The sequence below is a fragment of the Sorex fumeus genome, unplaced genomic scaffold, assembly GCF_029834395.1.
Source record: "Sorex fumeus unplaced genomic scaffold, SorFum_2.1 ptg000014l, whole genome shotgun sequence".
Classification (NCBI taxonomy): Eukaryota; Metazoa; Chordata; class Mammalia; order Eulipotyphla; family Soricidae; genus Sorex; species Sorex fumeus.
In genome coordinates, this window is record NW_026606071.1 from 20,595,790 (window position 1) to 20,612,420 (window position 16,631).

The 16,631-nt window shown below is 41.4% G+C and overlaps 1 protein-coding gene across 5 annotated transcripts in view; it reads left to right on the forward strand.

Moving 5' to 3' along the window:
- Positions 1 to 16,631, forward strand: part of NBEAL1 (neurobeachin like 1) — a 174,807-nt gene that overhangs the window by 49,860 nt on the left and 108,316 nt on the right. For all 5 annotated transcript variants that reach the window (XM_056111674.1, XM_056111676.1, XM_056111677.1 and 2 more), the window contains exons 7-9: positions 1,074 to 1,156; positions 7,297 to 7,382; positions 15,561 to 15,867. In XM_056111674.1, the coding sequence (XP_055967649.1) occupies positions 1,074 to 1,156; positions 7,297 to 7,382; positions 15,561 to 15,867 (476 nt within the window). The remainder of the gene's footprint in view (positions 1 to 1,073; positions 1,157 to 7,296; positions 7,383 to 15,560; positions 15,868 to 16,631) is intronic.

Consider the following 16,631-nt stretch of genomic DNA (forward strand, 5'->3'; position numbering starts at 1 on the left):
CATTGGTTGTTAGTCTCATACTATGTTTTTTTTTTATATTCCACAAATGAGTGCGATCATTCCATGTCTATCCTTCTCATTCTGACTTACTTTACTCAGCATAATACTCTCCATGTTCATCCATTTATAAGCGAATTTTATAACTTCATTTTTTTTCTAATACCTTTATAATAGTATTTCATTGTATAGTTGTACCATAGTTTCTTTAATCAGTCGTCTGTTCTTGGGCATTTGGGTTGTTTCCAGATTCTGGGTATTGTGAACAGTGCTACAATGAACATACAAGTGCAGATGTCATTTCTTCTTGTGTTTTTGCACCTGGAAGTAATTCCCAAAAGTGATATCACGGGTTCATATGGAAACACAACTTCTAGTTTCTTGAGGAATACTCATATTGTTTTCCGAGAAGGCTGGATCTTCCAGCATTCCCACCAACAATAAATGAGAGTCCCTTTCTCCCCAGATTCATGCCAGCACTAGTTTTCTTGTTCTTCTCTGAGGAAGTTTCTGTTCATTTCTTCTCCCCCTTTTTTAGATGGGGTTGGAGGGTTTTTTCTTATAAAGTTCTGTCACTGCCTTATGTATTTTAGTCATCAAAACTACTTTTAATCCATCAATACTGAATCTACAACATTTAAAATGAAAGAAGTCACCAGTACTGACACTGTGTCTGGCTGAAATTTTAAAAAATTGCTGGTTAATTTTAGTTTCACTATGGTAATAAACTACTATGTTAGCTGTCAGATTTGCACTACTGTTGGACAAGTTCTATCATAGATAGAATATTTTAAATTTCCAGCAGGAGGTTTTTCTTAAATTTCCACTTGTTTGGAGACTTAATCTGATGCTCTGCTACACTGTTAATGTGATTAGAAAGTTTTTACTTAATTCCAAAGAATAAATCCTTTCATTGATTAGTATTTAAGTTATTAGCTCAACTTTTTTTTGAAGATTATATAAATCCCGGAGATATGTTGTTCAGTACACAAATCAAAAGTAAAATATTAAATTTGTTCAAAATTGTTTTTGTAACTATTATGATTTTTTAATCAACTTTTTTTTTTAAATCATAGACGGACACTTAGTACTGTGGAAAGGAGCAGACAGAAATATAAACCAGCTTCTCTCACAGTAGAGTTTGTACCTTTCTTTTATCGTAAGTAAAAACTTGGATTTTTACTTTATTTTGATGTTACTTTGCCTATTTCTAATTCTGGTATTTTGCTGTGATTTGTTTTCTATGATGTACTTTTAAAAAAAGTTTTAAATTTTTTCCTAAGAATTGAATTTTCTAGTCATGGCAGTGTGTGTATGTGTGTGTTGTGCGTGCGCTTGAATAACCAGGACATTGGTTCAATGCAAATGACTTGTGGTGCTGGGAATTATCTGGCCACTTCAATAGTACTTGCACCTCCAGGACCATAGTCTGTGGTGCTCAGGGGCCCTGGGGCAGTATTGGGCAACTCTTAGGGACTCATAGGACTCTTGGAATTAAACCAGTGTTGAAGTGTTGACTGTTTGCAAGGCAAGTGTCTTAACCCCTGTACCATCTTTTTGGCCCTAAATTGTGTGTTTTCAAAATTTTGTTGTCCTTATCCACTCACCAGCTACTATGTTCTGAAGGTATTCTACAAAATTATTAACTACATAACTGGAGATAAACTACAGATGTTCCTAAAAATACTTACATGCTTAAATCTTGTTCTTTTACTCTCAGTTTTTGAAATGAATTTAAAATAATAGTCACTTCTTATGTATGTGTTGACCCTTTGGGCAATCCTTCAAAAGACATCAGCTTCATATGGTCAGCATGCATTCAATAAGAATTATGTGTACCACCAGGGATTACAAAGCAGGGCTCTTCCACTGGGTCACATTCCCAACCTTCACTGGATTATATTTTATAGTCAGTTGTAGTCCCTCCATTTTGAGGAGGCAGGAGCCTCTGAAGTAGTGCTCAGGGGCCTTGGGGGTCACCCCAGTATTACTTGAACTAACTGTGTGGGCCTGAAGATTTAGGTCTTGGATAAGTAGTAAGGTGCTGCTCAGGCCCAGTGGTGCTAAGGGTTACCACGATTACACCAAGCAGTGTTCGGGACACCTTGTGGTGCTGGGAATACAACTTTAGGCCTTTGTATGCAAGGCATGCACAAGCCCTTAACCCTGGTCACTCTTTTTAATGCTGAAATTGTTCCATACTTGGCCACTGGGAGAATTGCATCCTGTTAAGTTTGCCTTTTCATTTAATTAGTGGAATCTTTTAAGGCACAGAAGTTTCCAGCTTAGGTGGAATCTAATTTAAACATTCTTTTTTTAATGAGCTGTAGTTTTTGTACTTAATCAGAAATCTTGCTTGCCTGAAGGTCATGCAGTTTTTCCTGTGTTTTTTCTTTTATGAACTTTTACGTTTAGCTTACTTAATACATTTTGAGATAGTATTTTCCATCCAAAATAAGTTTTTTGTTATTATTGTACCAACGTTTAGAAAAAAATTGCTTTTTCAGATAGACCCTTACAAACCTGTTCATGATTAGATTTTAATTATACAGTGTTCTGTAACAACACTTGTTGAAAAGACTTTTTCCTCTTACTGAATTACCTTGGGACTTTTATAAAAAGTCAGTCAGCATTGTAATATGGATTGATTTCAGAATTCCTTTTACACACAACTTATGCTGTTTAGAGTCTTTATTATTTTTTTCAATGTTTTACTTTTATTTCTTTAAAAAAATTTTTTTTTATTATTGAAACACCATGAGGTACAGTTATAGACTTACAAATTTTTGTGCTTGGGTTTCAGTTATACAATGATCAAGTATCCATCCCTCCACCAGTGCCCATCCTCCACCACCAGGGGTCCCAGCATCCCTCTCACCCCCTATCCCCCCATTTCACCCTGCCTCTGTGGCAGGGCATTCCCTTTTGCTCTCTCTCTCTCCTTTTGGGTCCTGTGGTTTGCAAGAGAGGCATTGAGTGGCAATGTTTAGAGTCTTTAAATCTTGGTTCATTCCTTCAACTTGGTTCATTTTCAGATTGCTTTGGTTATTTCAGATACATGCTGAATACATGCTCAGAGCTCCTGGCTCTGCACTCAGGGATCACTCCTGGTTGGGCTCTTGGGGACCACATAGAGTGTTGGGACTCAAACCAGGTCCACTGCATGCAAGACATATGCCTTACTACCTGTATACTCTCTTACTCCTCTTTATATTTTGTTATACATTTTAGAATAGCACTGTAGCACTGTCCTCCCATTGTTCATCAATTTGCTCGAATGGGCACCAGTAAACGTTTCCATTGTGAGACTTGTTGTTTCTGTTTTTGGCATATTGAATGCACCACGGGGAGCATGCCAGGCTCTGCTACATTTAAGAATACATATTTCAATTTCTATAGAAGGAGTCCTGGAATTTTAGTTGGGATTTGAAGAAAATTCTCATTTTAAGAACATTGAGACTTCAAATTCATGAATCTAATGACATTGATTATGTTATTTATTTCTTCAGTCTAGCATATCATTGTTTATATTATTTATTTCTGTAAGAAATTTGGGGCTGGGACAGTTGTACAGCAGGTAGGGCATTTGCTTTGCATGTTCCATCCCCAATATCCCATATGATCCCCCCGAATATTGCCTGGGGTGATTGCTGAGTGCAGAGCCAGAAGTAATCCCTGAACATCTCTGAGTATGCCTGCCTCTATTTTTTTTTTTTGCTTTCAACATAAAGTTTTGTACATATTTTGGTACTTTATACTTTATCCCAAATACTTTCACCCAAAGTATTTAATTGATTGATTGAATCCCCACCATGTGTAAACCAAGCATTTTACCCACTGTACTATCACTCTGGCCCATTGCACTTTTGCCTTGCCTAATTAATATTTCTTTCTTTCACTCTTTCTATTTGTATGTGTGTGGGGTAGGTGTTCTGAGGCATGCTAGGTAATGTTCATGGTCTAGGACTGAGCTTTGGTACCTAGAGGAACATGTGCAGTGCAAGGGATTTAAACTGCCTTACCTCCTGTACAATCTCTCCAGCACCCTTTGTTTAATATATCTTGCTTTCTTTTTCAAATATTAATATAATGACTCCAATCTTATTCATTTATGTTGTATATATTTTTATTTTTTTAGTATATGTTTTCTATGTGTGTAGTTCAACAGAACAGTCATCATCCATCACTATAAAATCTGAGTTATTCAACTAATGGCTTCTCTTTATACTTTTTCCTATTTTATAATTTTTCACTATCATTATGTAGATTGATTCTGTGTGTGTGTGTGTGTGTGTGTGTGTGTGTGTTTGTTTTGGGTCACACCTGGCGATGCTCAGAGATTACTCCTGGCTTTTTTTTTTTTTTTTTTTTTGCTTTTTGGGTCACACCTGGCGATGCACAGGGGTTACTCCTGGCTCTTCACTCAGGAATTACTCCTGGTGGTGCTGGGGGACCATATGGGATGCTGGGAATCAAACCCAGGTCGGCTGTGTTAAGGCAAACGTCCTACCCGCTGTGCTATCGCTCCAGCCTCTTTTTTTGGTTTGTTTTATTTATTTATTTATTTTCACTCCTGGCTTTGCACTCAGCAGTCACTCCTGGCGGTGCTCGGGGGACCATATGGGATGCTGGGAATCGAACCCCGGTTGGCTGCGTGCAAGGTGAATGCCCTACCCGCTGTGCTATTGCTCCAGCGCCTGTAGATTGATTCTTAAACTGAGCCCTGTGCATATTCTTGAAGAGATTTTTCCACATAACTTCCTTAATTTTCAGTGATGCTTTCATAAATTGCATCTGCCTCAACCTTTCCAAACCTCTTTCAGTCTTCTACCTCTATTATGTTAATTCTAATTATATTAATATTTGAAAAAGAAAGAAGTTATTTTGTTTTTTTTTTTTCCTTTTGAGGATTACTCCCACCTGTGCAGTTGCTCATAAATGGGAAGTGAAGGTGATCCATGAGCTCACTTTGCTTTTCTTGTATATCACAGTTCTAGGACAATTTTAGAATCTACCTTGCACATATTTTTAGTTGTTTTAAAGAGAGATCTTATGTTTAATGAAATCTCGTGTGTAGTATAGCTGAAATGAATTTGATTTTTAATTGTTAGTTTATGTCAACTCACTGTACTGAATTCTGTTGTAATGGTTTTGTTTTGGTGTGTAATGATGTATAAAAAATGTTCCTCACGGGGCTGGAGTGATAGATAGTACTGGAGGTAGAGCATTTGCCTTGCATGTGTCAGACCAGGGTTAGTTCACCAGCATTGCATATGGTCCCCCAAACACTGCCAGGAGTGTTTCTGGAGTGCAGAGCAAGGAGTAACCTCTGAACACCCAGTGGTGTTGTCACCATCCAGTGGTGATGGGGGACCCGGGTACATTCAGGGTTGATGAATGACCCCCTGGCCAATGGATGAAGGAAGGAGGTTATGGGCTGGTAATCAGTGGCACTTTATTCAAATGCGGGATTATTATAGAGAAATCTTGAGGGGTCGGAGGACAGCAGTTACAGAAATAAGTGTAGTTAAACATTAACATAAACAATGAATAGCTGTAAAGCCCCTCCTTCAGAGGACATTCTTCTAGGATGTTCACCCAAGGACAGAATTTCATCTAAGGGCTCCATTACTCTAGATTCCTTCTATAAGAACTGCCCAAGGGTGGAATTTTATCTAAGGGCATATTGCTTTCTTTGTTCCTTTACTAGTAATCCATTTAAACAATCACATTAAATTTTCTTCTTAATAATATTTCTAGTCATTTTGTATAAACACAGTAAGTAAGAGATACTGACTTTTATCTATACCCTAGATTAAGCTTAAAATATCTCTCTGGATTCATGGTAAGGGTTGGCTTTTCCTGAGGACATCTTGCTATATTTCTCAGACTGCAGTCCTCAGGTCAGGTTTGTTTTTCCTAACCTCGGTAGGATCCTTATTCAATTACTTCTTTTTGAGTCATGTCAGAGTTTGTTCCATGACCATGCTCTTATTATACTTCTTATGGTGCTTAGGTTGTCCCATGTCAAAGCAATGGTAGCTTAGGGCTTGTCTCAGTCCCATCCAAGTCCCTCAATAGGAACTAAGGTTGGTCTAAGGGCAACTGAGACTTAAGTAAATATGACAGATCCCTAGGAATAAGTATTATTCGGAGTCCGTTAATTCCCATAGTACAAAAGCGTAGCATTATCTGTCTCTTTGTGTCTATACAAAAAGCACTATGCAAAGGATATAAAGGAAAGAGAAAAGCAGTATTTCACTTATATATGCAAAATTCAGAGCCATCAAAAGGTTTGACTTTACAAGTTACCAAGTCTGATTTGGAGATATTTGTGACTTATAGATAGAAGAAGTGCACAAAGGAGAGGTCAAAGATAAACATGGAGAATTGGGAGTGCCCCAGTGGAATTTGGGTGTGCCTGGGGAGCACTGTGGTGGGTGTTATTCAGTTAACCTAAGCTCTTTGTGTCCTTCCAGTGACAGCCTAATGTTAAGTCAAAAATGTTTGGAACTGCAATCCAACACACTGGGATTGTATTAAGCAAAAACAAACATATAAAAGTGGGTGCTCAACTATTAGAATCATAAAAATGGTAAAAGCATATAAAATTATCAGTAGAGAACTGATTTAGTAAATTATGATGCATCATTGTAGTGTTATGGACCCAAACCCTTGCAACTACATATGGTTTCCTGAGCCTACCAGGAGTGTTCTCTGAGATCAGAGCCAGGAGTAAACCCTGAGCACTCCTGGGTGTGGCCCCAAAGCAAAAATATATCAAAAAGAAGACTTCTGAGCATATGTTTGTCTTGGGTTATCTTCTATCAATAGCCTTGTGACTTCCTATTTATTCTTTTAAAAATGGTAGCAAGAAGCTGAGAGAGAACTCGTAATTACTAGTTAGTAATAGTAACTAGTGGTCAAAGGCAGCAAGGTGAGAACTGGTTGACAGAACTGAGTTTATCATGGAGAAGGAACTGGTAGAGACAGGGCATACTGAAATAATGGTGAGGGAAATGGATTCCGGGGAGAGGGGGTTTTGGTATTTTGTATGCATGAAATGCTATTAACGGTATTATAAATAATGATGCCTCAAATAAAATTTATAAAAACTACTACCTGATACATGATTTCTTGTTTCCTTTCCTATGAAAAACTGCTTAGTAACTTTGTTTTCTTAGCAAAATTTAACCTTTTCACAAACTTATTTCTAATGTTTCATTGCTAGACAGTACTTGAGATAAATCACATCATGAAAGGGAAATCTTACATTTTGTTTGTGTATTATATTTACAGAATGTTTTCAGGAAAGTGAACATCTCAAGGAAAGTCTTAAATGTTGCTTATTGCATCTCTTTGGAGCTATCGTGGCCGGTGGGCAGGTGAGAAAAGTGTTCAAAGTTAATGCATAAACTGATAGTTAACAGTGCTTTAATGAATTGAATGTATCATTCATTTTTATTATTTGATAAAATATTTTGATATTTGATCTGTCACTGTCTTCCTGTTGTTCATCGATTTGCTCAAGTGGGCAAAAACAAAATATTTAGCTTGTCTTACTTTATTTTATTTATTTATTTATTTTTAATTTTTATTAGTGAAACACCATGAGGTACAGTTGTAGACTTACAAATTTTTATGCTTGGGTTTCAATTATACAATGATCAAATACCCATCCCTCCACCAGTGCCCATTTTCTACCACCACGGGTCCCAATATACCCCCCATCCCCTGCATCCCACCCTGCCTCTGTGGCAGGGCATTCCCTTTTGTTCTCTTTCTCCTTTTGGATGTTGTGGTTTGCAAAAGAGGCATTGAGTGACAATCATGCCTATAGTAGGTCTGTAGTCTACTTTCAGCATGCTTCTCCCATCCTGGGAGGATCCTCCCAATACCCTTTATTTGGTGCTCCCTTCTCTATCTGAGCTTCCTTTTCCCTTAGCATGTGTGGCTGGCCTCCAAGCCATGGAGCAAACCTCCTGGTACTTATCTCGGCCACTCTTGGGTGTTAGTCTCCTATTTTGTTACTTTATGTTCCCCAGATGAATGCAATCTTTCTTATTTTAAACTAACCAAATTGCTTATTTTTTTAACTTTTGTAGAATTTGAAAAATGATTAACTTTAGCATTAAAATTACATTAAATGACTAAATAAAACACATTTTGGTATAATAAGTTCTGAATCGTATTCACTCTCAACTATAGTTCTTTATTTTATTTATCTCACTTTTATGGGACTATACTTGGCAATGCTAAGGTGTTGCTCTTTGCTTTGCACTCAGGATCACTCCTGGTGGTGCTCAGAGGACCGGGGGATGTCTGGAATTGGTTTGCCACATGTGAGACAAGCTCGTTACCTGATGTACTATCACTCCACCCCCAAAAAGTTACTATTTTAGGGAATAGTACATATATCAAGGCTTATATATAAATTTCCTCAACAAACTCAACTGTTGTTATTTACAAGAAATTCTTATTATGAGTTCTTTTTATTTAAGTTGCGTGTCTTTATAGCTGTCTGTGGCAATTTTTGTTTGTTTATTTTTAGATTACCTCTGGCTCTGCTCAGGACATACTCCTGACTGAGGTCAGGTGACCAAATAGAGTATAAAGCAAGCACCTTACCCACTGTATTTGCTCTGCAGCCCCTGTGGCAAACTTTTGAGTATAACTACTAGTTGAAAGTAGGATTAGAGTATCATGCTAAGTAAAATTAGTCAGAAAGAGAGGGACAGACAAAGAATGACTTCACTCATTTGTGGGATATAAAGTAGCATAATATGAGACTAACACCTAAGGACAGTAGAGATAAGGGCCAGGAGGATCACACCATGGTTTGGAAGCTGGCCCCATGTGCTGGGGGAAAAGGCAGTTGGGATGGAGAAGGAACCACTAAGTAAATGATGATTGTAGTGATTGCCTGTGATGGGAGTTATGTGCTGAAAGTAGATCAAGAACCAAACACAATGACCTCTTAGTATCTGTATTGCAAATCATAATGCCCAAAACTAGAGAGGGAGTCAGAAGGATTGTACCTGCACAGAGGCCAGGAGTGGAGTGGGGTGGGAGTGGCAGGTGGCAGGGGACACTGAGAACAATGGTAGTAGAAAATGTGCACTGGTTGGAGGAATGGTTGCTCAAGCATTATGTGACTGAAATGTAATTATACAAGTTTGTAAATATGGTGATCCAATAAAACTTCTTAAAATAAAAAAGAGAGTAGGATTAGAATTTGGAAAAAAAACATTCTATGTTTTCTTCACTACATTGATTAGGGTGTATGTACTGCATACTTCTTTGACGGACTGTTACAATTTCTTCTCATAGGAGCTGGAGTGATAGTACAGCTTACAGAGTGCTGCCTTGCATGTGGCAAACTTGGGTTCGATTCCCCAGTATCCCCTTTGGTCCCCTAAGCACTGCCTGGTATATTCCAGAACCCCCCTCACACCGCCCCCAAAAAAGCTTCTTGTCAGAATTTTTTCAGTACATAGAATTTAAAAATATGTATGTAATCACAGGAAATTAATGATGCTAATTTTTCAGTTATTAGAATATTAATGAAGTATACTTTTATTATGGCTGGAGCAATAGCACAGCGGGTAGGACGTTTGCCTTCCACACGGCCAAGCTGGGTTTGATTCCTCCGCCCCTCTTGGAGAGCCTGGCAAGCTACCAAGAGTATCCCGCCCACATGGCAAAGCCTGGCAAGCTACCCGTGACATATTCGATATGCCAAAAACAGTAACAAGAAGTCTCACAATGGAAATGTTACTGGTGCCTGTTCGAGCAACTCGATGAACAACGGGAGGACAGTGCTATTGAGACTCTTGTTATGTGTGCTTTAATTAATTAACTAAAAAGAGCCCAAGTTAGTAGCTAATATATTTTCAAGGGAAAGATGAGGATTATTTCAAGACACTGCAATAAATATATATGAAAAGGTATACATTTTCACTGACTACAAAGTCACAGGTATTTCCTATAATACTACTTGGATTTCCTAGTGCTCTCTCTTGCCATATTTTCACCCTAGTTGAAAGTACGAATCTCTTCCTACTGAGAAGAATAGTGATGATAATCTTATTTTCCACCTCTTTGTTTTTTCCCATTAACTTGTGACCGGATATTTTCTTTTGCTTTATTATCCAATTTCATTTCTTTACTACTAATAATAGTTGTATTAATGAGTATGCATGAATACAGTTGCAGACAACATTGTTTTTGATGAATGAAGAAGTTCTTTGGCTTCTGTTATCTTTAAGGACATCAGAGAGGGGCTGGAGTGATAGTATAGTGGGTAGAGCGTTTGCCTTGCACGCGGCCAACCTGGGTTCGATTCTCAGCATCCCAGGTGATCCCCAAGAGTAATTCCTGAGTGCAAAGCTAGGAGTAACCCCTGTGCATCGCCAGGTGTGACCCAAAATAGCAAAACAAACAAACTAAACAAACAGAAACACCAGAAACATCAGAGATTTTATTCTGGCTATTACTCAGTGTAAGCAAGCCTCAGATATCATTAAAATTCACACAAAATCAAGTAAATACTAGCAAGCACAGTTATTATTTCATGTACTGAAAACTCAAACCCCTGTAATTAGGTGATAGTGGTTGTTAGATCACTGTCATTGTCACTCACGTTGTTCATCTATTTGCCCGAGCCCCGGGCCCAGTAACGTCTCCATTGTGACACTTGTTACTGTGTTTGGCATATCAAATATGTCATGGGTGGCTTGCCAGGCTTTGCCGTATGGGCGAGATACTCTCGGTAGCTTCCTGGGCTCTCCGAGAGGGGCGGAGGAATCGAACCTGGGTCGGCTAGGTCAGCCGTGTGCAAGGCAGACGCCCTACCCACTGTGCTATCGCTTCAGCCCAGTAATTATAAAGATCAGAAAAAGTTCAATGGCTGGTTTTCTTTCCATAGCATTGTGCTTGGTGTTTGTTTATTTCACAATGCCATGCTATTTATTTTATTTTGTATTAAGCAGAGACATTTGGAACTAATTTGAAAAGCGTGTATGTTTCTAACTAGTTGTGTAACCTCAAACATGTTATTCACATCTATTTTTGTTTGTAATATGGAAATGATATCACTTAAAGAAGAGCTGTAGCGGCCCGCCCGCTCCTCTCTGGAAAGAAAGATGGCGGCCGCACGGGAGCCTTGTGGAAAGCAGGTTTGAGCCGGGCTCGGGGGAGCGGCGGGGACCTCATGGGAAGGGGGGCTTTGTGGGCCGTCCCCCACGCCCCACCGGGGTCGCCAGCTGCCCCCCACGAGCGGCTCTCCGGCACGGCCACGGCCCCAGAGGCACAAGGACTTAGCACAGAGAACCAGCCGCTTGGAGCAGAAAAGCAAATGGACTATGTGTTAAACCGCGCCACCAAGCTGCCCGGAGGGGGAAGGGCGTTGACCAGCCCGCCCGCTCCTCTCTGGAAAGAAAGATGGCGGCCGCACGGGAGCCTTGTGGAAAGCGGGTTTGAGCCGGGCTCGGGGGAGCGGCGGGGACCTCATGGGAAGGGGGGCTTTGTGGGCCGTCCCCCACGCCCCACCGAGGTCGCCAGCTGCCCCCCACGAGCGGCTCTCCAGCACGGCCACGACTCCAGGGCACAGAAACCAATCTCTTAACTAGCTAACTTTTGATAGAAATTCTTCCAGGGTCAATAAGTAAAATAGCAGAAATTCAAAACCATCATTTTTTTTTTTTTTCTTTTTTTTTTTTTTTTTTTTATTTATTTATTTATTTATTGAATCACTGTGGGAAAGGTTACAAAGCTTTCAGGTTTATGTCTCAGTCATGCAAATATCAAACACATTTCCCTTTACCAATACTTATTTTTTCCCATGAAGAACCCCAATAAAACCCCACCCCCCACCCCTCCCCGTCCCTGTGAGGCAGATGAATTCTAGTTAACACTCTATCCGCTTTGATTAGATTGTTTCAATAAAAGATTCACCACTATTATTTAGAGTTTACCCCCCCCCCCCAAATCAGACATGCTGAAAAAGCATTGTGAAGTGATTTGCTTTCTCCAGCTGGGTTCAAGAATTAAATGTTGGTTTTGGATTTCTGCTATTTTACTTATTGACCCTGGAAGTATTTCTACTGAAAGTCAGATAGTTAAGAAATTGGTTTCTGTGTTCTGGAGTCGTGGCCGTGCTGGAGAGCCGCTCGTGGGGGGCAACTGGTGGCCTCGGTAGGGCGTGAAGGGCGGAGCGAAACGCCCCCCTTCCCATGAGGTTTTAGTCGCCCCCACACTCCCGGCTCATACCTGCTGTCCACAAGGCTCCCATGTGGCCGCCATCTTTCTTTCCAGAGAGGAGAGGGCGAATGGGGCAACACCCTTTCCCCTCCGGCAGACTTGATGGGCTGGATCAATGCATAGTCCATTCACTTTTCTGCTCCAAGCTGCTGGGTTCTGCATTAAGTCCTTGTGCTTCTGGGGCCATGGCCGTGCTGGAGAGCCGCTCGTGGGGGGCAACTGGTGACCTCGGTAGGGCGTGAAGGACGGACCGGAACGCCCCCCGACCCATGAGGTTTTAGTCGCCCCCACTCCCCCGGCTCATACCTGCTGTCCACAAGGCTCCCATGTGGCCGCCATCTTTCTTTCCAGAGAGGAGAGGGCAAATGGGGCAACACCCTTTCCCCTCCGGCAGACTTGATGGCCTGGATCAATGCATAGTCCGTTCACTTTTCTGCTCCAAGCTGCTGGGTTCTGCATTAAGTCCTTGTGCTTCTGGGGCCGTGGCCGTGCTGGAGAGCCGCTCGTGGGGGGCAACTGGCGACCTCGGTAGGGCGTGAAGGACGGACCGGAACGCCCCCCTTCCCATGAAGTTTTAGTCGCCCCCACACCCCCGGCTCATACCTGCTGTCCACAAGGCTCCCATGTGGCCGCCATCTTTCTTTCCAGAGAGGAGAGGGCGAATGGGGCAACACCCTTTCCCCTCCGGCAGACTTGATGGGCTGGATCAATGCATAGTCCATTCACTTTTCTGCTCCAAGCTGCTGGGTTCTGCATTAAGTCCTTGTGCTTCTGGGGCCATGGCCGTGCTGGAGAGCCGCTCGTGGGGGGCAACTGGTGACCTCGGTAGGGCGTGAAGGACGGACCGGAACGCCCCCCGACCCATGAGGTTTTAGTCGCCCCCACTCCCCCGGCTCATACCTGCTGTCCACAAGGCTCCCATGTGGCCGCCATCTTTCTTTCCAGAGAGGAGAGGGCAAATGGGGCAACACCCTTTCCCCTCCGGCAGACTTGATGGCCTGGATCAATGCATAGTCCGTTCACTTTTCTGCTCCAAGCTGCTGGGTTCTGCATTAAGTCCTTGTGCTTCTGGGGCCGTGGCCGTGCTGGAGAGCCGCTCATGGGGGGCAACTGGCGACCTCGGTAGGGCGTGAAGGACGGACCGGAACGCCCCCCTTCCCATGAAGTTTTAGTCGCCCCCACACCCCCGGCTCATACCTGCTGTCCACAAGGCTCCCATGTGGCCGCCATCTTTCTTTCCAGAGGGAGGAGGGCGGAAGGGAGCAACACCCTTTCCCCTCTGGGCAGAAATGATTGCCTGGATTAACGCATAGTCCTTTCACTTTTCTGCTCCAAGCTGCTGGGTTCTGCATTAAGCCCTTGTGCTTCTGGGGCTGTGGCCGTGCTGGAGAGCCGCTCGTGGGGGGCAACTGGTGACCTCGGTAGGGCGTGAAGGACGGACCGGAACGCCCCCCTTCCCATGAGGTTTTAGTCGCCCCCACACCCCCGGCTCATACCTGCTGTCCACAAGGCTCCCATGTGGCCGCCATCTTTCTTTCCAGAGAGGAGAGGGCGAATGGGGCAACACCCTTTCCCCTCCGGCAGACTTGATGGCCTGGGTCAATGCATAGTCCGTTCACTTTTCTGCTCCAAGCTGCTGGGTTCTGCATTAAGTCCTTGTGCTTCTGGGGCCGTGGCTGTGCTGGAGAGCCGCTCGTGGGGGGTGACTGGTGACCTCGGTAGGGCGTGAAGGATGGACCGGAACGCCCCCCTTCCCATGAGGCAAAACCATCATTTTATTCTTAAACCAAGTTGTAGAAAGCAAATCATTTCACAACGCTGTTTCAGCATGTCTGATTGTGGGGGGTGGGTCGTAAACTCTAAACAATAATTGTGCATCTTCTATCGAAATAATCTATCTAGTCAAAGTATGTAGAGTATTAACTAGAACTCATCTGCCTCACAAGAATTGGGAGGGGTGGGAGGTGGGGGTCTATTGGGGTTCGGGACTAAAAATGAGTATTGGTAAAGGGAAATGTGTTTGGTATCTACATGACTGAGAACTAAACCCGAAAGCTCTGTAACTTTTCCCACAGTGATTCAATAAATAAATAAATTATTAAAAAAAAAAAAAAGAAGAAGAGCTGTAAGGGCAGAATGACAAATATTGCATGTTATATAACAGTATGCCCATGCTTATAAGAACTTAGTAAATTACAGGTCATTATGGTTATGTTTGTTGTAAGTAGTAGTAAATACTTAAATTATAATATCTTTTTTTTGGGGGGGGTGGTCACATCCAGCAGTGCTCAGGGGTTACTCCTGACTCTGCACTCAGGAATCACTCCTGGCGGTCATCAGGGGACCATATGGGATGCAGGGGATTGAACCCGGGTCGACCGCATGCAAGGCAAATGCCCTACCCACTGTACTATAATACCGGTCCCAATAGCTTAAGTTTTAAGTTTGCCTTTTTCTCTTTAATGTTTCGCATGAGAGAGTTACTATTTATAGTGTATGAGATTTTAGAAAAGTATTTGTACAATCAGAGCTGCATCTTTGGGATGGATTTGCTATATCCAACAGAAAGGCTGAAAGAGGCTTACCCAAATTGAGGTAGTTTTGGTTTTTTGTGCTTTTGTTTTTAATTGTTGCATAAGAAATCTAATGGAGATCTAATTCTTAGTATACTAACCCTGTGGTATGAAAGGCTAAGATATCTTGGTATTCCTGTTCTGGTATTTTTAGTAGGCCATTTTAATTCTTGGACTCCTCATGATTGATATTAAGCATCATGTCAGAGTGATGATAGGAAAAGATGAAAGGGTCAGTGACAAAAGATTCTTCTCTTTTTATTTGCATAGTGATAATTCATTTATTAGTGTACTGCCATGTATTTTTGGTCAGAATTGTGTCAAGGGAATACATTGTCTGCAAAGGGTGAAGATTATATGAATAAAATTAGGGTTCTGTTAGTAGTGAGGAAATGTATATTTAATATTTGTTAAGACAGTAGCAACTTCAAGGGCTGGAACAGTACAGTGGGTGAGACACTTGCCTTTCATGCGGCCAACCTGGGTTTGATCCTTGGAACCAGTTATCATCTCCTGATCCCCGCCAAGAGTGAACCCTGAGTGCTAAGCCTGGAGTAAACCTTAAACACTGCCAGGTATGGCCAAAAAAACAAAAAGAGGGAAGAAAGGTCACCAACAGCCTCTGTCAAATTTGATTCATTTAAGGAAAAAGTTGTCTTTTCAGGTTATTCTCTTTATTTTTTGCAAACAATTTCAATTTGGTTTCGATTTTATTGTTTTGTATTTCAGAGGAATGCTCTGCAAGCAATTTCTCCTGCCACCATGGAAGTTCTTATGAGAGTTTTGGCAGATTGTGATTCATGGGAGGATGGAAATCCTGAAGAAGTGAGTAGGAAGGTAGAACTTACTCTGAAGTGCCTTACAGAAGTCGTACATATCCTTCTCACTAGCAGCTCTGACCAGCGCCAAGTGGAAACCAGCACTATTCTGGAGAACTTTTTTAAATTGCTAAATTCAGACCATTCTGCTTTACCTAATCAAAAGAGGTCAAGGCAGTGGGAAAACCGGTTCATAGCCCTACAGATAAAAATGCTGAGTAAGTATTACATATATGTATTATATTTTGTTTTCTGCGTCTTTTTTTCCCTTTCATATTTCCAACTTAGGTTTGAAATGCAAGTCTATTATTTTAAATACAAGGCCAGATATTGATTGATTCAGACACTATAACCATTTAGATTTTTACTTTAATTAAATAAAATTTGTTTTTTGGTTTTGTTTGATTTGGGGGTCCACACCTGGTGATGCTAAAGGCATATTGCTTGGTAGCTACCAAGGTCATACTTAGTAAGTGCCAGGGCTATTTAGAGGGGGCATGTGGTCCTGGCGTTTGAACCTATGGCATTGCTCATACAAGTCATGTGCTTTACCACTTTAGTCATAATGCTGACCTACAGAATTTTTTTTGTCTACAGTATCTTTGCCTTAATAACAAAATTGAGTCTTTCTGCACCTTTTTTTGGAATGTTTTAATCAATTTGAAGCATCAACCTTCAAAGAAATCCAGGGGCTGGAGATCGTACAGGGGTTAAGTTGATTGCCTTTAATGTGGCTGATTCCAGTTTTATTTGATCCCTGGTGCCACCTATGGTCCCTTGAGCATTTGTCCACCCTACTTTCTTTCTTTATTTAAATTTAACTGTATTTTATAAAGTCGTTCACAATACTTTACTACATTTAGCAAGTCTTGGATTGTCTCTGTCTGACCTAATTTAAAGGTAAATATTCCTTCAGTTTTCTCTCCCTTTTTTATCTGAAAAAAAGCATCTAAGAAAAAAAGGCTGGAGCGATAGCACAGTG